Source organism: Geotrypetes seraphini, chromosome 7, assembly GCF_902459505.1.
Source record: "Geotrypetes seraphini chromosome 7, aGeoSer1.1, whole genome shotgun sequence".
Taxonomy (NCBI): Eukaryota; Metazoa; Chordata; class Amphibia; order Gymnophiona; family Dermophiidae; genus Geotrypetes; species Geotrypetes seraphini.
Genome location: NC_047090.1, coordinates 178653799 through 178677027, shown reverse-complemented (window position 1 = coordinate 178677027; position 23229 = coordinate 178653799). Strand labels below are relative to the sequence as shown.

At 42.2% G+C, this 23229-nt stretch overlaps 1 protein-coding gene across 7 annotated transcripts in view; it reads right to left on the bottom strand.

Annotated features, from left to right (window-relative positions):
* Positions 1 to 23229, bottom strand: part of FOXN3 (forkhead box N3) — a 617803-nt gene that overhangs the window by 220905 nt on the left and 373669 nt on the right. For all 7 annotated transcript variants that reach the window (XM_033953055.1, XM_033953054.1, XM_033953056.1 and 4 more), the window contains one exon: positions 6465 to 6601. In XM_033953055.1, the coding sequence (XP_033808946.1) occupies positions 6465 to 6601 (137 nt within the window). The remainder of the gene's footprint in view (positions 1 to 6464; positions 6602 to 23229) is intronic.

The following is a 23229-nucleotide window of genomic DNA, read 5'->3' as shown; positions in this document are numbered from 1 at the left end:
AAATACATTCCGAAAAGTTAAGTCCTGTAGAGCAGTCGGCCCCCATAAAAATTAGGTGAAGCTTCATCTCTCCAAATATTGTTTCTGTAAACAAGTCCACTATTCTGTGTGTTTTATTGACATTCCTATAATAAAAATACTACATAAGCAAACCACACGCTGGCAGTTATTTCAGGAAACAGCTGTCCTCTGAATCAGTGCATTGGTGAAATCATCTTGTCTGCAGTTGCCTTGCTTTTTTCTACTCAGCAAACCCTACGGTATCATGAATGAAGATAAGAAAACAACTTGTACTTTAACCCTCCTGGGATGAGATCTGGCCATACACACAGCAGTGATCTCCGTGAAAGGAATACTCTGTTTTAACGGCAGCATATCGCCACCAAAAATAGAAACACATTACCTCGAAGCTGTTCATATGCCAATGCACTTGCTCAATATGAGGATGGGGGGGTTATTTCTGTCATAATTTGATTTTTAAATATGGATGGGTGGGAGGATAGAAGGATATAGCTAATAGGGTAAGGTTATTGGGGGAATCTATGTTTCTGTGTTTTATTAAGTTATCATTAGGTGGGTGGGGAGGGGGAGGGGGAGAAATTGGTTGGTTATGTATATTTGAAAGTTAAATGTGCTTATATTGACTTATTATATATGGTATATTTATGTATTGCACTATTGAAGATTGTAAAATCAATAAAGATTTAAAAAAAAACAAAAAAACCAACCCAACCAAAATTAATGCATGGTTACTGCTGAACTCCTGCACTGATTGATGGGCTTGTTCTGATCTCCTCCTAGAAATGCGCTAGCTATATTGCTTCTCTTTGGGCGACGTTAACTGCATCACAGTTAGGGTTACCAGGTGTCCGGGTTTGTCCTCTTTTTAGAGGACCGTCCGGGCTCCCAGACAAGCTTTCCAAAACCCGTCATTTGTCCAGGTTTTGGAAAGCCCTGACGAGCTCCAGCCGAATCTGGAGGGCTTCTGAGCATGCGCGGATGACGTCACACACAGGAGCTCGTCAGGAAGAGAGGAGGCTTTGTGGGGGCGGGGACGGGAGGCGGAACCGGGCAGGGTCATGTGTCTGGGGTTTCCCAGAGAAAAATATGGTAACCCTAATCATATTATCTAGTTAATGTGCAATAACTTACCCTGTAGAGTTTTATTTCTGTTGTGCAATGTATCCCTTCTTCGATGACTTCTTTGTTTGTGCTTTTATGCGGCAATTTTAGAAATTCTTGCACACATGAAAAAAATTTGCACGCAGCTGGCCAGTCCTTAGAGGGAGCATTGCTTCCAGTTCTTGATTCAAATACGAAACAGGCTGTTTGATTTTTAAGATTTTGCATGGTCTTTGATCCGATGAACTGTAGGTTCTGAGAGGGCTGAAGATAGGATTTGGGAAAGTTGATTTTGAATCCCAAGCTTTGTAGGAACCAGGTAGTCCGTTGGGTCGCCACAATAACCCCCTGAGATGTTGATTCTTTGATGATCTAGTCGTCCAGGTAGGGGAACACCTGAAGACCATGGTTCTGCAGAGCTGCTGCCGCCACCACTAGGCACTTGGTGAACACTCATGGAGATGATGTCAGGCCAAAGGGTAGCACTGTACTGGAAATGCAGATTCCCCACCCGAAATCTGAGGTACTGACAGGAGGCCGGATGAATGGGGATGTGAGTGTAAGCCTCCTTGAGATCTAGAGAACATAACCAATTGTTCTGATATAGAAGGGGATAAAGGGATGCCAGGGTCAGCATGCAAAATTTTTCTTTGACCAAAAATTTGTGGAGAGCCCTGAGATCCAGTATGGGCTTCAGATCGCCCGTCTTCTTTGGAACTAGGAAGTAACGGGAGTAAAACCCCCTGGATCGAGGACATATGCTAGATGTAATTTACTTGGATTTCAGCAAAGCCTTTGATACAGTTCCTCATAAGAGGCTGTTGAACAAATTTGAAGGGCTGAAGTTAGGACCCAAAGTGGTGAACTGGGTCAGAAACTGGCTGTCGGACAGACGCCAGAGGGTGGTGGTTAATGGAAGTCGCTCGAAGGAAGGAAAGGTGACTAGTGGAGTCCCTCAGGGTTCGGTGCTGGGGCCAATCCTGTTCAATATGTATGTAAGTGACATTGCTGAAGGGTTAGAAGGAAAAGTGTGCCTTTTTGCAGATGATACCAAGATTTGTAACAGAGTAGACACCGAAGAGGGAGTGGAAAATATGAAAAAGGATCTGCAAAAGTTAGAGGAATGGTCTAATGCCTGGCAACTAAAATTCAATGCAAAGAAATGCAGAGTAATGCATTTGGGGATTAATAATAGGAAAGAACCGTATATGCTGGGAGGAGAGAAGCTGATATGCACGGACGGGGAGAGGGACCTTGGGGTGATAGTGTCCGAAGATCTAAAGGCGAAAAAACAGTGTGACAAGGCAGTGGCTGCTGCCAGAAGGATTCTGGGCTGTATAAAGAGAGGCGTAGTCAGTAGAAGGAAGAAGGTGTTGATGCCCCTGTACAGGTCATTGGTGAGGCCCCACTTGGAGTATTGTGTTCAGTTTTGGAGACCGTATCTGGCGAAACACGTAAGAAGACTTGAGGCGGTCCAGAGGAGGGCGACGAAAATGATAGGAGGCTTGCGCCAGAAGACGTATGAGGAGAGACTGGAAGCCCTGAATATGTATACCCTAGAGGAAAGGAGAGACAGGGGAGATATGATTCAGACGTTCAAATACTTAAAGGGTATTAACGTAGAACAAAATCTTTTCCAGAGAAAGGAAAATGGTAAAACCAGAGGACATAATTTGAGGTTGAGGGGTGGTAGATTCAGGGGCAATGTTAGGAAATTCTACTTTACGGAGAGGGTGGTGGATGCCTGGAATGCGCTCCCGAGAGAGGTGGTGGAGAGTAAAACTGTGACTGAGTTCAAAGAAGCGTGGGATGAACACAGAAGATTTAGAATCAGAAAATAATATTAAAGATTGAACTAGGCCAGTTACTGGGCAGACTTGTACGATCTGTGTCTGTGCATGGCCGTTTGGAGGAGGATGGGCAGGGGAGGACTTCAATGGCTGGGAGGGTGTAGATGGGCTGGAGTAAGTCTTAACAGAGATTTCGGCAGTTGGAACCCAAGCACAGTACCGGGTAAAGCTTTGGATTCTCGCCCAGAAATAGCTAAGAAGAAAAAAAAAATAAAATAATAATTTAAATTGAATCAGGTTGGGCAGACTGGATGGACCATTCGGGTCTTTATCTGCCGTCATCTACTATGTTACTATGTTACTATGTTACTATGTTAACTTCCTCGATGGCACGGAGATGAAGCAGAGCTTGAGCTTCCTGAAGAAGAAGGGCGGTCTGGAACGGATTGGAAGGATACTCTCTTGGAGGAAGCTCTGGTGAAATCTGAGTGAAATGAAGAGAGTATCCTTCCCTGATGATTGACAGCACCCAGAGGTCTGATGTAATGGTCTCCCATCGATGGTAAAAATGATGGAGACGACCTCCGATGGGAAGAAGAGAGGGCAGAGGCAGAACGATGGAGGTTATGCTCTGTTTTAGACAGTCAAAAAGGCTGAGAAGCCTTAGGTGTAGCAGAAGGCTGAGGTTTCTGTTGCTTCTGCTGTTGTTGTGATTTCTTGGGAGGTGCTCGAGTGTAAGGAGCTGCTCTCGGAGGATCACACCTCTTATAGGATGGAAAAGGTTGAGCAGGCTTGGAAGGAGCTAGCTTAGGCTTTGGTCTGACGATGAAAGAAAAGCACAGCGACACTGTAATAAGGAAAATAAAACATGATCCGCGGGTGAGAGAAGGCACGAAGCGAACTAAGTTCAGCGCAGAGCGTCAAAGACGGACTTCTCGGCTCCGCTGAGAACTGAGGAGATGCGCCCTGTGCTGGGCGGGAAGGCACTCGCACATGCGGGGTGCGGCAGACTCTAAACTTCTGAGTTTCTTCAAGCAAATCTACTTGCGAGGCTGTCCGCCTCCAGGCTCCGTGGATGACGTCGCCCACATGTGAGACTAGGCTGCCTGTTTGTCCTGGGATAATTAATGTTATAAGATCTTCTGGATTGGAATCTGGGGAAGGACTCTAGACCGCAGCTTTGGGGGGGGTTTAAGAGAGATGGGTATACTTGTTTAATTTGTTTTAGAATTTTATCTTTTTTTCTTGGTGTATAAAATTGTAAACCGCTCTGCTGTTACTGCGAAGGGCGGTATACAAGTTTTAGCAAACATCAACATCCGCTTGGACACTTTTATCATTTTTTTTTTTTTTTTTTGCTCTGTTGCTTTGAAAACCCCAATCTTAAAATTTCAACTCCTAAAGTTAAACGACCGAGTTTTCAGCCGATGAGAAGTACCGTATGCTTCTAGCGATTTTCCAAAAAAGCAGGAACAACATCCCTAAAATAAAAGGCTTCAAGCCAACTGTAGTAGCTATGTCGGGTTAGTTGTTGCTACGGCAACAGCGTATATCTACGCGCTAATGGCCTGTTCCTTTTGCCAGGCAACAAACAGCCTTGTGATGCAACTGCACCTGTCTCGGCTATGTGTTGCTATAGCAATGCTCCAGTTACTATGGTTACCATCACGCTAATCGCCTAAGCAAGGGCAGCCTATATACAGCAGTGTTCTCCTAAAGCCCAGCTGTTCCTCCCATCTCTTACTAAAGATTGATTGTCTGGGCATGTGATAAAAGCCCACCTCGACCGAGATGCACAAGAATGTCATTAATGTTTCCTGAAAAGATCACATTGTACAGAACAAATACGGGCCTTGCAAAGGAATTGGCACATTATTGGTCCATTTCAAGCAGAGCTCCGACGTGAATCCAGAGTCCGTAACTGGTGTACAGTAGCCATCTAGAGACGGTTTCTCCTAATTGTATGGTTTGGGTGCAAACGCTGAATTAATTCTCTAGAGCAGTGGTTCCCAACCCTGTCCTGGAGGGACCACCAGGCCCATCGGGTTTTCAGGCTAGCCCTAATGAATATGCATGGAGCAGATTTGCATGCCTGTCACATCCATTATATGCAAATGTCTCTCATGCATATTCATTAGGGCTAGCCTGAAAACCCGATGGGCCTGGTGGTCCTCCAGGACAGGGTTGGGAACCAGTGATCTAGAGAATAGAATGATTTTTTTTTAACACACAAAACATGATTTTGCATGAAAATAAAAAAAAGCTGATATTTATAAACTACGTCTGATTTATTGGTCATTTATCCTCAGACATAGAAAAGCAATCTGATTCTTGCTATTACTTCACTTTAGTTGTTTGGTTTTTTCATATATAATGCAATTTTTTTTGAGGGGAGGAAGGAAACAGAAATTAAATCTCTTTCTAGTTAATTCTGACCTGAGAAAATTACTTCCTCTAATTAGCCGACAGATAAATTCCTCTATTCCATTACAAAAAGAGCTGAAGAAGAAATGGGCTTTGGGTTTTTTTTTTCCCCTGAACACCTAAGGGCTCAAAGCAGCAGAGAAAATAAAACACAGAGCATAACCACAACTAAGTGGCTTTTATTACTCAAAAGAACAGTTCACAAGGAGACTCCATAGTTGCAGCGACAACAAAAAACCTAACACTGTGTAAACACTGGCAAGTTATAGAGTAATGCAGAATCACTCGCCCGCTGGCAGCCGAAGCAGAGGACAACCGTAAGCGCTGTTTTGAGTAACATTTTTGTTTTTGCTGAAATGATACTTTTTCTTTTTTTTTCCAATTGTAATCAATACTGAGAGTACGACTGCAAAGCTTTGGAGTTGTTGATCAACAAGTCTGCAAAGGAGGAGGAGGAGGGGGGTCAAAGGGTACAATTTTCCATGAATGAAAAAGGTAATTTTATGGATTTTCTCAACCACGTTTGAACAGCAGGAGCAGTGTTTTTAAAAACTTATTTTTGCAATCTTATACAGTAAAACCTTGGTTTGCGAGAATAATTCGTTCCAAAAACATGCTTGCTGCAATCCAAAACACTCGTATATCAAAGCGAATTTCCCCATCAGAAATAATGGAAACTCCATAACCCAAAAACTTTAATACAAAATACTATACGTACTTGTATTGCAAGACCTTGCTCGTTTAGAAGAGTCACTACACTCCTGTAGTGTCGGAGAGAGAAGAACCATCGGCTCAGTTGTGATGTGTGTATACTGTATGTACTTGTATTGCAAGACACTGCTTGTATATCAAGTTAAAATTTGATAAAATGTTTTCCTTGTCTTGCAAAACACTTGCAATCCAAGGTTTTACTGTATATCTTTAATACCAATTAAATGTACCCTTCCTGCCACTAGCTTATATGATACTTGACACATTAGTTATTTAGAAATGCCACCAATAAATAGAGAGAAAATGAAAAATATATATATATATATATATACTATGATAATTCTCACCTGCATAACAGGTACAAGGATTTTCCAAAACTAAAGACAGCCTTGATTAGAAACTTTGCTGTATTCTTACCTTTGATATGCCTGAGGAGATGTGGGAGGTGTATTGAACACTTGCGAGTACGGGGAATAGGGAGTCTTTTTCAAAGCCTGGATAAGATTTTGTCTGTATTCTGGGTCTATACACCACAAGGATCCTTTTCCAATACTCTGCAAAGAGAGAAAGTTTAAAAGAAATCTCAGTGAAAAAGTTCAATGGTTCTGTTTCAGGTAAATTCATATTGCGAAAAGCTCTTGTCTGGTAAAGAGGCACACGTTTCTTTCCAGCTCGTCAGATCTAAAAAAAAAAAAATGTTTTATTTCGCACGGTTAAGTACATTTCGATTCTAGGATTTCAATTACACTGCCAAGCAACGAACTGCAGCCATCACTGGCAAGATTGTTATTATTAGAGGATACACAAAAATCAAGGGATCCGATTATTTCCAACCGAAAGAGCTAAGTAGGCTGATACTTGTTCCCAAAGCTAATATTGAAAAATAAGATTTGAATTAAAATGTGTTATTCTTTTAGGGGTCCTTTTAGTAAGGTGCGCTAGCGTTTTTAGCGCGCGCTATGCTTCTAGAACTAACGCCAGCTCAACGCTGGCATTAAGATCTAGCGCGTGCCCGCGCTATTCCGCGCGGTAATGCCCTAACGCACCTTTGCAAAAGGAGCCCTAAGAAGCGCTAAACGCTAACACGTCCATGGGGTGCTAAAATAACCAGCACCCCAGCAAAAGGACCCTTTATTGTTAGTACAAAAAAAACAACAAAAAAAGAGCAGGATAGGGAGGGGGGAATAAAGGACTTCCCAACCTTGCAGCTGTCATTCCAATCCCAAACCAAACAATGGATCAACTGGTTGCCTTTTCTTTTTTCTAGCAAATTTATCTCAAAGAACAACTTAAACCCTTTCTGATTTGTTAAACAAACAGTCCTGGTAATTACTCTTTGCAGACAAAGGAATTTAGGCAGCGAGTGCAGCCAGGACAGGGCCTTTGCCAAAATTCAATATTTATTCTCTAGTTCACAGCAATGTGCTCAAACCTGTTTATACCGTGCAAGGCCAAACAAAAGAGGACTTTCTGTGCGCTCTTGCCTAAGGTCTTCTCACCAGCCATTTCAGTAATAAACTAATGAAGTACAATAAAACTTTTGGACACTTTATGCTATACCTGCCCTATCTGTTTACTTCTCGTTCGGCACTTTAAAGAAAGATTTAAATCAAACAGCACTTGCAATTATTGATCGCTACAGAGAAAGCGTGCTTCCAATTGACCTGCTGCACAGAAGTCGTTTTGATAAGGCTTCTGACAAATATTTACTTTTTTCCCCCAAACAGAAGAGGAGAGGATTCACCCTCTGCCCTCTGTAGAATTACCGATGTTTGACCAAATGGGGACCATTCAAACTGACAACCATCTGTCAAGATGAAACAGCACAGGAAGCTGATCTTTCAAGGTTGGGCACGCAGCAAAAAGAAGCCGGATCACTTTAAAAGATTTCTTCCTTGTTTTTAGAATTTAGGAGTGAAGGGAAGGAGATTTGGACTTGTATACTGCCTTTTTTTTTTTAGTTTTACAAGCACACTCAAAGCGATTTATCTATAGGCACTTTAAGCATTTTTCCCTATCTGTCCTGGTGGGCTCACAATCTGTCTAACGTCCCTGGGGCAGTGGAGGATTAAGTGACTTGCCCAAGGTCACAAGGAGTGAAGGAGTAGCTTAATGGTTAAATCAAAACACCCACCACGCAAATGACACCTCTGTATTTGCATGAAGGCCCATTTTAGATGAGAAATGGAATCGAGGTATCCAGGCTGGGACATATACAATTCTGACAGTATTTTAGAAAAGCATCTGCCTACATACAGCCTTTTCTAAAAGACACACACGAGTGCAGGCAGCCTGAATGGTGACAGCATCCCTTTTACGATTAAAAGCATGGAAAAGATTAATGGAGGAAATGCAACAATTTATTTCAGATCTTACACAGGCTGAGTCTGCCATTTTGGAAAGCTACATGCTCAGAATTGACTACAGAGACTGCAAGCTTTATTTAGTTTCAAATTGTAGGGAAAAAATAATAGGAAATTCAGGCAGGCACTTCCCTTCACCCCTCCTATATAAGGCTGGACGAAATAAGCACTTTTAAAAAACAAACATAATATGTGCACACAAGGAAGCAGCTGTAATTCTCAACATCGATACTGAGATATACATATACATTCCTTTCTGAAACAGGGAATACACATGTAGATTTTGTAGCATTTTGCTGAACCTGGCTCTAAAAGAATGTGGCCTCCTGTCCTTCAAAGCACTGAAACTTGAAACAAAATAAGGCTGGGTTGGTACAGCAGAATTAACTACCTCCATCTTCCAATCAACATAAAAAGTGCCATCTACCTCAGGGGTGTCAAAATCCCTCCTCGAGGGCCGCAATCCAGTCGGGTTCTCAGGATTTCCCCAATGAATATGCATGAGATTTATTTCCATGCAATGCTTTCATTGTATGCTAATAGATCTCATGCATATTCATTGGGGGAAATCCTGAAAACCCAATTGGACTGCGGCCCTTGAGGAGGGACTTTGACACCCCTGATCTACCTGAAACTCCCAGACAATGACCCTCTTAATCCTGTCATGATTCACTATCTGGTCAGCCAGGAAATAGGCAACCAGCCAAACTAGCTGAAACCAACTTTGCCGTGCCTCCATAAAGAACCAGTGTGAGCTATCCTTGAATGGTGATTAAGCTACTACACACCAGGTGACCTCAGTTCCTATAGCCCATAAGAACTATGAAAGCAGAATTCACAGAAGCTTTCTCTTTCTGGACTCCTCATCAGCACCCAGGACAACACAACATACCAAATCACTTCTATACCGCATAACCAGTACGTTCGATGCGGTTAATAAAATTTAGCAAATAATACAAAACTAGAGAGACTTGATAAGTTGGCGAACAAATGTGTCTTCAACTGCTTTTGGAAGTGATAATAAGACACAGAACTCAATAACAAGACAAGACCTTCTAAATCAGCGGTCTCAAACTCGCGGCCCGGGGGGCCACATTCGGCCCGCCAGGTACTATTTTGAGGCCCTCGGTATGTTTATGATAATCACAAAAGTAAAATAAAACAGTTTCTTGATCATATGTCTCTTTAGCTATAAATTACAATATTATTATTAAGACTTAGCCAAAAGGAAAGATTTATGAACTATTAAGCGTTTTACCTCATGCAAAATTCTCATTTCTTTAATCAGACATTAACTATTTTTTCTGTGGCCCTCCAAGTACCTACAAATCCAAAATGTGGCCCTGCAAAGGGTTGGAGTTGGAGACCATTGTTCTAAATGCTCCATTCTGAAGTCCTCTCTTCCAGCAAGAATCACCCCCTCAAGCCACCCTCTGCAGATGCAAGGACTCCTTCACAACTCCAACCAGCACAGCAGTAAGAACGAACGACACATTTGGGCCTTAATCAGAGCGAGTTCCCCCTAATCCAGCATAATTAACCATTTAAATTTTCTAATATTTATCCTGTGGCACATTACCCTTTTATAAGATTCCTAAATTGGTTGCTAAAATTACAGCATTACCTGTACAGTACTGCAAATAAGCTTGCTCTGTATCTGAGAATAAGAATCTAGACCTTCCTTAATGGTCCAAGCATATTTCCTTAAACATTATATAATGCAGGTACTGCTATTCTCCAAATTAACATTAATCGATATATATATAGTGGTATGCAAAAGTCCTGCATCACACCGTAAAATTTGAGTATTTAGTTATTTGAGACTCGGATAACATAATTTTGACTGAAAAGTATAATTCCATGTCATTTCATGAAATTTCTGGTAAATCCTTGATAACTGTGACTATTCAGTTACATCAGATTGATCAGAATTATTTTGATAATATGCATAAGAGTTTGTATGAACAATGAATCGAAATTCACCAATCAGCAGTGAAATCCTGCTTTCATCATTCTCACTTCGCTGTCCTTGTTCAATCCACCATCCTCTCTAAACTGGATTACTGCAACTCCATCTATATAAGTCTAACTAAGAAAAATCTCCATAGACTTCAGCTAATTCAGAATGCTGCGGCTAAGCTTATTTTCGCAAAAGGCAAGTTCGACCACATCTCCCCACTCCTGTCCAAGCTTCACTGGCTTCCAGTACACTCCAGAGTCCTCTTTAAATGTGCCTGCTTAGCCTTCAAGATCCTACATGGCATCCCACTCTTTGGAACTCCTCAAACCCCAACTCCACCAGACCCTCCCAAAAACTGAAATTATCATTCCCCTCTACAAAAGGAATATCCCGCGCAGGAAAACTTGGGAACATCCGTCCCCTTTAGAATCACAGAACTCTGGAACAACCTCACATCCCCGCTCAGAAATTCAAGCTCCCTCCACTCCTTCCGCAAACACTTGAAAACTTGGCTTTTTTCAAAAATCTAATCACCTCCCGCTCTCTGGTACCCTTGTCCCTCTCTATCTTCTTAGTTCCTCTCCTATAACCCTCCATTGTAGTTCCTTTCTATCTTAACTCTGTAAACCGTGCCGAGCTCTACGCTCGCGGAGATGGCGCGGTATACAAACCCAAGGTTTAGTTTAGTTTAGTTTAGTTTAAAGCTACAGCCTCAGCACCCTGGGGTTGTGGGTTCAAACCCATGCTGCTCCTGGTGACCCTGGTTAAGTCACTTAATCCCCCCATTGCCCCAGGTACATTAGATAGATTGTGAGACCACCGGGACAGACAGGGGAAAATGTTCGAGTACCTGAATAAACTCTTGTAAACCGTTCTGAGCTCTCCTGGGAGAACGGTATAGAAACTGAATGAATGAATGAAGTACGATTTAAAAAGAGCCTTGATTGTGGATAGCTTGAACATGTGTAAGAGACATGTGAATTAGCACATTGTGATTGGAAAAACTGCTAAGTAAAGATTTTAAAAGACCCATTATACTGAATGCGGGAGGCCGTTATGTGGATGCCAAAATGTGAAACAGGAACAAAAAGGCCTAAAAAACGTGTAAAAGGTCATGGGTTAAAAAAACCAAAAAAAAAAATGGTTCATAATGTCAGCCTCCGTGCAAATAGAAACATTGTTATACGGAGTACAAAATTGTGTTGTGATTTCAGTTGGTCCCCTGAAGAAGGCATTCCAGATTGCCAAAACTGGGATCCTAGTTGGGACCATAGCATTCAAACTTTGTGACTTTTTTTTTTTTGCATCTCGCTTGCCTTTTCTCCTTGTAGAAGGTTACTCGGCTCAACGCGCATCTAACATTCCAAGAGACAGGATGTCAAGAGAGTCCACTTGTGAATCAAGTAAGAAACTGCTAGATTTGGAGCACTGTTCAATGATAAAATTTCTCACAAAAGAAGGGAAAAAGCCAAAAGAAGAACCATGAACACATGATTGCAGTTTATGGTAAGTTTGCCCCATCATCCCACAAAGTAGAATTTTGGAGCAAGCATTTTAAGTGGGGTACAGAGTCTATTGAAAAGGACCGTCACACTGGACATCCTATAGAAGTAACTTCCACAGAAACGTGCAAGAAAGTCGAGCATTTAATTTTGTCAGACAGATAAATTAAGGTTTCCCCAAAAGCTGAAGAAATGGGCTTCTCGGCAGGTACAGTTTGGAAAATAATTCATGAAAAGTTGTGCATGTCCAAGGTTAGTGCAAGATGGGTTCCAAGAATGCTGATGCCATGTCAGAAGGCCACGAGGCACCAGTGCCGTTAGGAGAACTTGGAGATGCTCCATGAAGATCAAGTGAATTTGTTTTAATCGTTTGGTGACTGAAGATGAGATTTGGGTCTATCACAGACAACCTGAGTTCACAATGGAGTCAATACAGTGGAAGCACAAGTCATCCCCCACCCCAAAAATGTTCAAGACAGAAAAATCTGCAGGCAAAATCATGTCAATTGTTTTCTGGGATGTTGAAGGACTTTTGCTTCTGGAGTTCATGTCACACAAGATAACCATAATTGGGGAGAGTTACGCCAACACAATGATCGCTTTGTGGTAGAGAGTTACACGGGGACAAAAATCCCACCCATCCCCATCAGGATCCTCTCCGTCCCCACCCGTCCCCGCCAGGATCCTCTCCGTCCCCACCCATCCCCGCCAGGATCCTCTCCGTCCCCACCTGTCCCCGTCAGGATCCTCTCCGTCCCCACCCGTCCCCGCAAGGAATTACCTCCATCCCCGCCCGTCCCCATAAAAAGCAGCAATTACTTCTGACAGGATCATCAATTCCACAGTTTCTTTTGTGTTTGCGCTGCTGTTTTCCTTGTGGAATCTCGTTGGTGGAACCCTTTTTTTGTTTTCTGTTCAGGTAATTAACTTATAAACCCCCTCTTTTACTAAGGCTGACATGTCCATTATATTATATGGTTGAACCCTGCTTCCAAAGCCTTCCATCCCTGTGGGAGTCCCATGGGCCAGAGGGGGGTCCCCATGGGAGTCCCATGGGTTAGGGGGGATTCCCGCGATCCCCGTTCCCGTGCAGACCTCTACTTTGTAGGAGTCAATCAAAAGACGATGAAAACTCGCAGCAGATGTGCTGCTTCTTCACAATGTGCCAGTGCACATGTCATGACAATCACAGGCTGCCATCCAAGAATGTGGGTTTCAGCAGTTGAACCATCCACCCTACAGCCCTGACCTGGCTCCCTTGGACTATTTCCTGTTCCGAGTTTTGAAGAAATCTCTTCATGTGATGAAGATGTCAAGGAAGCTGCGATGTCCTGGTTTGAAGGTCAAACAGAAGAATTCTTTTCAAAGGGGTTAAAATCATTGCAGGAAAAGTGGATGAAGTATATGGAGCTAGCAGAGGACTATATTGAAAAATAAAACAGAAACTTTTTAAAAACTCTTTTCTTTCCTACTGAGGTAGATAAATTATTGAATGCCCCTCGTAAATTAGTAAATTTCTCCGAAAAGTTAAGCTGCTCTTATGCCAGAATTTTTTTAAACCTCTAGTGGACTACAGAAATTCTTCAAAACGTGTACTCTTTTGTGAAAGTGTATTACAGGGAAACATATATTTACCTAGAAAGTTAACAGGCCACCAAATGCGTTATTTATTTGACTGGCTTAATTTTTATACGAATAACTTTCTTCTCCGCTAAGAGCTAATTGGAAAAGAAACCCACAAACATCGTTTGTTAAAACTTTCTTTTTGAGGACATTCCTGCCATCCCCACTGAGCTTCACTTTCTGCTCCAATTTCTAAATACAGCGTAATCAGAGAAGAAAAGCCAATAGAGTTTAGACCACTTTCTCGGTGATTCATTTCCATCTTATGGCAGTTGGCGTGCTGCTGCAGAGACTCCTCCAGCGCCAGGAGTCAATAGTGTCTCCAATCAAATGAGAAAAAAAAAAAAACCTGGATTACATTTGTCTCCCTGGCAACAAGTGACTAAGGAGTGGATAAAGACCCCATGATAATCTCAGCAGCGCAGCGCTTCAAACCCTTAACAACGTGGTCTCTCGTTGCCATAGACGGCATTCTGCTCAAGCCTTTCCGTACAGCACGACGTTATTATTTTCACAGAGCTAGTTAAGTGTGCTGAAGGGTGAATCCACGTATATGTACTTGGTCTCTCTCGTTCATCACCTCCAGACACAGACCCTACGGTTCATGGGATAATTTCTTTACTATGTCAAGTGTAAAGCATTGTGAAAACCTTTTTTCAGGTTTGCAAAGTGCTTTATCCATTTGTGCCCCAACTCTATGAAATTAAGTGTTAAATTAAGAGAGAAAGGATTTTTTTAAAGCCATTTTTAAGTAGGTTTTTACCACTATGTATCATTTCTATAATGCCACTAGACATACGCAGCGCTGTACATCAAAATGGAGAAGAGACAGCCCCAGCTCAAAAGTTTCTTACTGTTCATAAATTTAAGGGTTTTAAGTTTCCTGCTTTGTATCTATGAAGATTCCTGTCTGGTTCTGATTCTTACACCTGACCAAGAGAAAGTAATCGGCCAGAGATCAGAAATCTCAACCATAGCCCTTAGTACCATAGTACAATAAACTCCTGCAAATTCACAGTTCAGTAAATTCCTAGTATTTTCCGACCGCCACTTCCTTGTACTAAAGTCATGGTTGCACCAATCAGGAGCTGCTTTGACACGCTATCTGGCGTGTCAAAGCAGCTCCTGATTGGTGTAGCCTGACTTTAGTTATAGGAAGAGGCGGTCAGAGCATACCGCGAATGATTTTCTGCACCCGCCGGCGCCCCAGCTGCCCTCTCCTGCCTTTTGACAGGCGAAAAAACGTGTGAATTTCGGGGGAGTACTGTACAGACAACCCGGCTGGAGTTCTATAGCGACACCTAATGGTTGCTCCAGTGCACTCCAGTGCTGAGCTCCAAATAGATGTGGAGGGTATAAAATCAGGGGAAACCCTCAGCATGCATTTGAATGATGGGCCTGTTGTCCAAAAGGGGGGGGGGGAGAGAGAGAAGACAACAACAAGAGAATTATGCAAAGATAATGATGTACACGGACCCTTTGGAAGGCAACTTGTGTGCTCCCAAAAGCTCACGTGACAATTTTTGGAAAATTCTCAAGCCAGCTCAACGGTATCACAACCAGAAAAGAATCTCTTTTCTCCAGAACAAATCTGGCTGCTAAAACAGGAGTGCCCATGAAGAAATTCATTAGTAAATCAGATCTTTGCTCTTTCTATCCAAAGAGCAATTAGCAAAGTAAATACTTGTCTTTGTATTACTGGTGACCTCTGTAACGTCCCAGCTTAAGAAAAGAATACTTCAGGTTCAGAAAATAAGCTCTCTTATTTTAACTCTATTTCAATTACTGCCCACCAGAGAAAGACCTTTCACTTTCATTATGGATTCTCTTCTGTTAGAAACAAAGGACACAGGTTAAGTCTCAGGGGCATTAAAGCCGATATAGTACGGCCTTTTCTCATTCTGAATCAATGGGGAAAAGAGCTTATTAAATCAGGTCCATTAATAGCAACAAAAGATATCTGGATGGTATAATAAATCTAAGTTTCAACGGGTTTGCTCATTATTACCAGAAGCAGATGATTTTTTTTCAAACTCAGAAAAGATTTTCACCCCAAACACAACTTCTCTGGTTTCACTTCCTTGACTAGGCGTAAGCACTCGATTTTGCTACCTGTTGAGTTCACACTTTATTATATGCTACTTCTAAGCATTTCTCTCATGAATAGTATAAATGAGTTCATACTATGCCACGTAAATAACTAAACAACTTCCTTTTATCAGTTTCCGGCCTCTATTCTGACAGAATTTAAAAATGTGTCCAACAGACTTTCCTGCTACAATTCAAAAATTCAGATCTGTGACCAACAGATTCTCTTTCCCTCCAAAATTCAAATTCATGACCAACTGACTTACCTGCCTCAATCCCCTCAAACACCAGCTAATCAGGTTAGAAGACCCTATATCGGTCGCTTATTTTTTTCGCCAAAAGCCAACGCCACTTTTAGAAGATGGCTCAGCATTTTTAAAGAATCCACCGGAGGGGCTCATTTCAATGTTGAAAGAGCCCATTTGCATGTTATTGTCGGAGACTGCTAGAAAGCTCACTAAAGACAGAGATAATCCATTTTGACAATCTGCCACTAAAATGCGTACAGGCTAAACTGTACAGTTCAGCGACGGCGTTAAAAGTTGTGAGAATCCGGGCCCTAGATCTTCCACTTTCATCAGTGATTCTGTCAACTGGTTTGCAAACAAGGCTGAAAGCACTCCAGGAAGTAAAGTTGCCAAGGGTTGCAGAATTCAATACATCAAGACGGATGTGACCATTTATGTTTTGAAGAATCATCCAGAGGTTACCAGAGGCAGAATATCTTCAATCAGTTCTCCAACGTTTGGCTAAATTGACTTTTAACAGTTAATGGTGACATTATAGATGGATTTGGTCCCATTGCCAGCATGGGTGTCCTTCATAGAGAGCAAATATTGTCCTCATTCCCCTACCCCCATATAGGAGATATAGCTTGCTCACATAGTTATCACGCCATGGTATGCCCTCACCTGGAATACTGTGTCCAGCACTGGTCGCCGTACATAAAGAAGGACACGGTACTACTCGAAAGGGTCCAGAGAAGAGCGACTAAAATGGTTAAGGGGCTGGAGGAGATGCCGTACAGTGAGAGATTAGAGAAACTGGGCCTCTTCTCCCTTGAAAAGAGGAGACTGAGAGGGGACTTGATCGAAACGTTCAAAATACTGAAGGGAATAGACTTAGTAGAGAAAGACAGACTGTTCATCCTCTCCAAGGTAGGGAGAACGAGAGGGCCCTCTCTAAAGTTGAAAGGGGATAGATTCCATACAAACGTATGGAAGTTCTTCTTCACCCAGAGTGGTGGAAAGCTGGAATGCTCTTCTGGAGTCTGTTACAGGGGAAACGCCCTCCAGGGTTTCAAGACAAAGTTGGACAAGTTCCTGCTAAACTGGAACGTACGCAGGTGAGGCTGGACTCATTTAGAGCACTGGTCTTTGACCTGAGGGCCGCCGCATGAGCGGACTTTTGGGCAGGATGGACCATTGGTCTGACCCAGTAGCGGCAATTCTTATGTTCTTAATAAGACAAAATATATTGAAATGAGAATACAAATAGCTAGTTTAGGATTTTCAAGATTGTGTTATTTATAAAAGTAAATAAATAGAGTTCATGTATTTATGCATCCACTTTTACAAAAGTGTGCTAGCGTTTTTAGCGCACGCACTACCTGAAAAACTACCGCCTGCTCAAGAGGAGGCGGTAGCGGCTAGCGCGCGCTATTCTGCGTGTTAAGGCCCTAACGCACCTTTGTAAAAGGAGCCCTAAGTGTTAGGAATAACTGTTGGCGTCTAATGGATCTAATAAATTAAGAATTTACCTCAGAGAAATATTTATAATAAGCAAGCTCTTTCCAAAACAAAAAGGAACACAATTCTTCGTAGAACATATGATTGTAAAGACTAGCTTTATCAGGTCAGACCAAAGGTCTATTTAGCTCAGTATAATTATTGCTAACAGTGACCAGTCCAGATCACAAATACAATTTTTTTTTTTTTTTTTTAATTTCTATACTGCCAATACCTCTTTAAAGTTCACAAACAATACCTGGCAGAATTCCCAAAAGTAACAAGATTTCCAAGCTATTTAACCTCAGGGATAAGCAGCAGTTTTTCTTTCAGGTCTATCTGAAAGTTTATGGACTTTTCCTCCAGGAATTTATCCAAACATTTTTTAAACCCAGATACACTAACTGCTTTTACCACTTGTTCCAGCAATGAGCTCCAATGTGTAACTATACAATAAGTGAAAAATATTTTCTCCTGTTACTTTTCACATTGCTTAATACCTCTATGAACTGTAAGGATATTTTAAAAATCTGCTTTCGTATATGAAAATGACAAAAAAAAAAAGAAAAGCACTACAAATTCAGTGGAACGAATTAAAGGCCTAATTCAATATAAACCTGTTTCCCACTCGCACACAGTTCAGAAAAGTTGAATTACATCTTAAATGCAATATTTTAAGCTCAAGATTCAATTTATTTTGATATACCACAAATCATTTAGGATCCCTTTTACAAAGCCACGGGGTAGTGAAGCTGCTGCAGTAAATACACCAAAGCCCATAGGAACTGAATGGGCTTCGGGACGTTTAGCGTGGCAGCATTGTTACCACAGTAAAAGGAGCCCTTAGGGGGAAATTCTGTATAGGGCACCAGTCTCAGTAGCTGCCTAAGAAGCGGCTGAGAATCACAGACTGGTGTCCTATATAGAATCATCTAACCCTGCCTGCTCCAATTCTCTAACCAGTGCCCATGTCACAGGCACCGCTTAGAGAATCATGACAAGGGAATCCCCATGCCACAATAAGCCGGGGAAGGGCCTAAGGCTCTGATTGGCTCAGATGCCTACGTCCTCTCGGCCAATCAGAGATTTAGGCCCCTCCTTGGTGTATCCCAGAATGCACTGGGAAAGGGAAGGCCCGCCAGCTGGAGGTTGTAAGCATTCCTCCAGCCGGACTTTCTACAAAGAGATATGGGGGGGGGGAGAAATTTCGGGGGGGGAGGGGGGGCTGGGTCTAGAAGCTTCGGGGGAGTGTTGCAAGCTGGAGGTCGGGGGGGGGGGTGAATTCTCAGGGGGTTCTGGCATGAAGGAGTGGGCATCCTTCCTGCTGGAGGGGTTCCCTGCCACAGTCACTCAGCTGATTGTGGTAGGGGGATTCCTTTGCCACGATCAGCATTTTGCTGGCCTACATTTCAGGCGTCTGTTGTGGTCCTAGGGGAGACATCTAGGGCCGCTTAAGCTCGCCCCCAAGGCCACTTCCAAGTGAAACCATGCCCTCACCCAGCCTTAGGTGAGCTTAAGTGTCCTGACGTTTCTCCCTCAACTGCAACAAACATCTTCAGAGTAGACAGCCTGCCTCGGGTTTATTTATTTTTTTAATAGAAAAAGTGTGTTCCAACTGGCTGGTTAGACAGCGGTAGGATGCCTACCACCATCTACAATAAGGATGCCATTTATAGAATCTGCCCCTTAATGTTTAAGAAATTTACAAAATTTAAAACAACATAGAAATGATGAACAAGAAGGGCACACCAAATGAAGTTACATGGCAATACTTTTAAAACAAAGTAGGAGAAAATATTTGTTCACTGAACTCATAATGTCCGGAACTTGTTGCCGGAGGATGTGGTAACAGCAGTTAGCACATCTGGGTTTTAAAAAAGGTTTGAAAAAGTTCTTGGAGAAAAAGTCTATCAAATGCTCTTAAGGTAGATTTGGGGGAAAATCATGAAATCTTGCTACTCTTTGGGATCTGACCAGCTACATGTGACCTGGATCGGCCACCACTGGAAACAGGATACTGGGCTAGATGGCCATCAGTCTGTCCCAATATAGCGATGTTCATGCACTTAACAGTCTGACCCAGTGTAATAACTCTCATGATTAGAGTAATGAAGATGGCTGACAAAAGAAAAACGCAAAAGGGGAAGGAAATTACTTATGATGTACTCCTCAAACATGTACTGTAAGTGGCAAGTGGCCCAAATTCAGCCTGCAGCGGTTAGCATTTGGAAAATGCTGGTTTATGCGGCTAAAAACACACCAGATTGGGAGAGTACTGAGGAGCACACTGGCCCAGATAGTTCTGGATTTAACAGAAGATTATGGTCATTTGCCCTGAGGCCACTTGACTCTATGTAGGAAGATGAGCCTGTTGGCCTGTAAATGTATCCTTCAATACTGGACGGTTCAGGACCCTCTGGCGTTCTGGCACTGGCGGAACCAATTGCATCAGTTGGCTACCTGGGAGGCAAGAGATGCCAGGGGGGGGGGGGGGGTCACAGAAGAGGAAGCTTTTGTTCCTGCAAATCTGGGAACCCTATTTGCAGTCCTTGCACCCAAAAGGCCATAGTGCTTTATTACGATGGTTGTCTTAATCTGGGCAGTTGCCGTGGTGGAGAGTCCTGGGGGGAGGGAGGAGGGGAGAATTCCTGGAGGGGTAGTTTTGGGGGGTTGGGGTTTGTTGTTGGGTTGTTTTTTTTTGGTAGTTGTTGTTTTTGGGTTTTGGGTGGGGGTGGGAGACGTATGGCTTTTGTATATTTATACTAAGATCAGTTTATTGATTCGAGTGGGGGGGGGAGAGATGATGGATGGTCTGCTCCAGGGCTCATAAGAGTCCAGGGCCCTGGTTTGTGCTTTTCGTGTCTCTGAACCTCGGTCTTCAGGGGATGGTTAGATAGGTGCCTTTGCATTATGTATTCTTATAATGTTGATGACTTGTTTGGTTTTTTTTTGTTATGGAAGATGCTCCAGTGTTCCTTACTTGACGTTCTTCTCATCTTCCTGCTTATGATGTTTACTGTTTTCAACAATAAAATCGTTTGAACGTAAAAAACACACCAGAGATTCAGTGACAGTACTGAATATGAGACAATGCAGCACTGGCTGGCCTTTAGACTGTGCTAACTTTGGCTGGCTATTTATCTGGTTAGCAGTTTAAATATTGCCCTTAATCAGATGTCCATGGGCAGAACAACCAACGCCAACGTTGCCTGGATAGTGCAGAGATGATCAGGAGCACTATGCAGTTAAGCACATATCCAGTTGGTGGCAGTGTTCTATAGTAACTAATTACTGTAGCTAAGTAAAGGTTTTGACACTTTTATTTGTAAAGAAGTCCAGGAGTGTGTTGCACAGTGGTTATAGCACCCTGATGCTGTGGGTTCAAACCCACGCTGCTCCTTTTGACCCTGGGTAAGTCACTTAGGGCTAGATTCATTAAACTTACCTTTCCCATCCGATCTGTGGACGGGCGACCGATTCTTTACCTGCCTTCATGCAAATTAATCCGATCGTTAACACGCTCCGCGCCGACTCCACGGATCGCTGCAGAGCGATCCTGACACGTGCGCAGACCATCTTCTTGCCTGAAGAACTGGTCCGCGCATGCGTTTGCTCTCCGCACAAGGGGAGGGGGGCTTTAATGGAGCAGAACATGCTGCAAGGGGGGGCTTGGCCAGAGGTAAAGCGAACAATCACTCCTATGCCTGGTCGCAAGGTTTTCGGAGCAGCAATGTTAGTGCAGCCCCGCTTTTAACCCATGGGCTCGAAGAGAGGTAGGGCGGGAGATCGCAGAGCGGCAGAGAGCAGGGCGCTTTTTGGATGGTCACAGGGCTGTAGGGCTGGGATTTCAGGGCGAGGACAGTCGGCGATGACGTGAGCAACTGGTCCTCAGCAGCCGCTTCTTTTGCGATCGGCCAGCCCAGTCAGTGTTCCTTAATTTGTTTTGTGAATCGCTGCCTTCCCACTTTTGGATGCCCTTCCCCTTATTTGCATGCGTGGATTGGGGTCGCAAAGTGGTCGGGACACGATCGGTGGGCTTAGTGAATCTAGCCCATAATCCCCCCGTCGCCCCAGGTAAATCAGATAGATAGCGAGTCCACCAAGTTCTTTTATATTTTAAAGTTTTTAAAAAACAACCTACTCCTCAAGATGGAAAAAAAAGTAGTTTTCCTTAAGAAATGGAAGAACCCCCCCCCCCCCTTGTCCAGCTCCCCTGCTTATCTTTCAAACCATACAGCTGAGACACGTAGCAAAACGGTGTTTTTTTTCCATTTATGATCATTGTTTGCATTCTGGAGGCTTCACTGTACTGAGCAATCCCCAACTCAGTCCTTGATAGGCTGGGCTGGAATTATACTTGAGCCAGGCTATTATACTGAAAAAGTGCAGAACCAAACAGCTGATAAAGCGAACAATAATAAGACCCCACAGAAACCCAATTACAACACATTCCCAGACTACGGAGTATGAATGCACAGAGAAAAGCGCAACACCGCAATTATGTGGTCACAAACTTCTGTTGACGTCACATGAGATTTCTTTTAAAACAAGACTAACTTAAAAAGAGAACTTTTCACACTGTTTTCTCAAACTAGACTTCTGGCTGGTACATGTTCGTTGGTAAGTTTTAAACCCCCTTTTTGGACAGCTAGTGTCCTTTCCATTTTATATATATATATATGGCATACAGAATTCCACCAAAAACAATAATTAAGTCTATTCCAATTCTTCCAATTGTAAGTGATCTGTTGAATGGCAACCCCAGTTAAAATTAGCAATAACTTGTTATTATTAGATGAGATTTGTTTCTTAGCCCTCATTTCTATACCAAATAAAACTGTGTCATATGATAATGCCACATGATTTTCTAATAGGGAATTAATTTGATACCAGATTGATTTCCAAAATTCTAATATATATGGACAATAGAATAACAAATGATGTGTGGAGGCCATTAATAGAATATTGTAAAGATTAAAAATATTCTTCCCTGTATAAAAATTTTAAGACATCAAGGGAGGGAGGGGGGTGGGTATTTTTGATTATAATTGAAACAAATCATTTTCATAAATAAATAAGGGAGGGGGATAATATTTTATATTATGATCAATTACAGGATTTCAAGTGTATTTGTAAGTTCAATTGATAAATGTCAATATTGTACTTGATTTAAGATTTGAAATGAATAAAGATTAAAAAAAAAAAAAAGTTTTAACACCATATTTCAACATCGATACCAATCACTTAAGAAGCCATAATTTGTGGTACTCTTTTATATATTAAACCTTCTTTGGATCGACATAAAAGCCATCCAGATAGTTACAAGTAACTGGAAGAGTTATGGTCGACTGAATTACACTTTCTGGTGGGCAAACTTATGGTCTAGCTACAAATACGAAAGAATGAATGCTCAAATTTGAGGATATAGTAGTGCATTCAAAATGGTGTGGAGCCCATTGACTGCATTTATTGAGTCACAATAACTGTCATGTACCTTTCCTTTTATTTGACTTCCTTACACATCCAGGGTGGGTGGGTGGGGGGAGGGGAATGTATTATTGTTTGCTATACTTATTTATCTATATTATTGAAATTAAATATGCACTTCTCCTATTAATTATGGGGAGGAGGGGGAGAAAATGATTGTTTTTTTTTAATTATTTGTGTATTTAAAGTGCGTTCTGTGTAGTGTTTATGTTAAAATCCATTGTATGGCACTGTTAACATTTGAAAATTAATAAAGATTTATAAAAAAAAAAAAAAAAAAAGACTAACTTAGAGAGAGAACTTTGACACAGTTTTCTCAAACTAGACTTCTGACTACATGTTCGTTGGTAGGTTTTAAACCCCCCATTATTTCAACAGTAATAATCAATTTACAATACGAAACTTCTTGTCCCTGAGATGACATCACCGTTT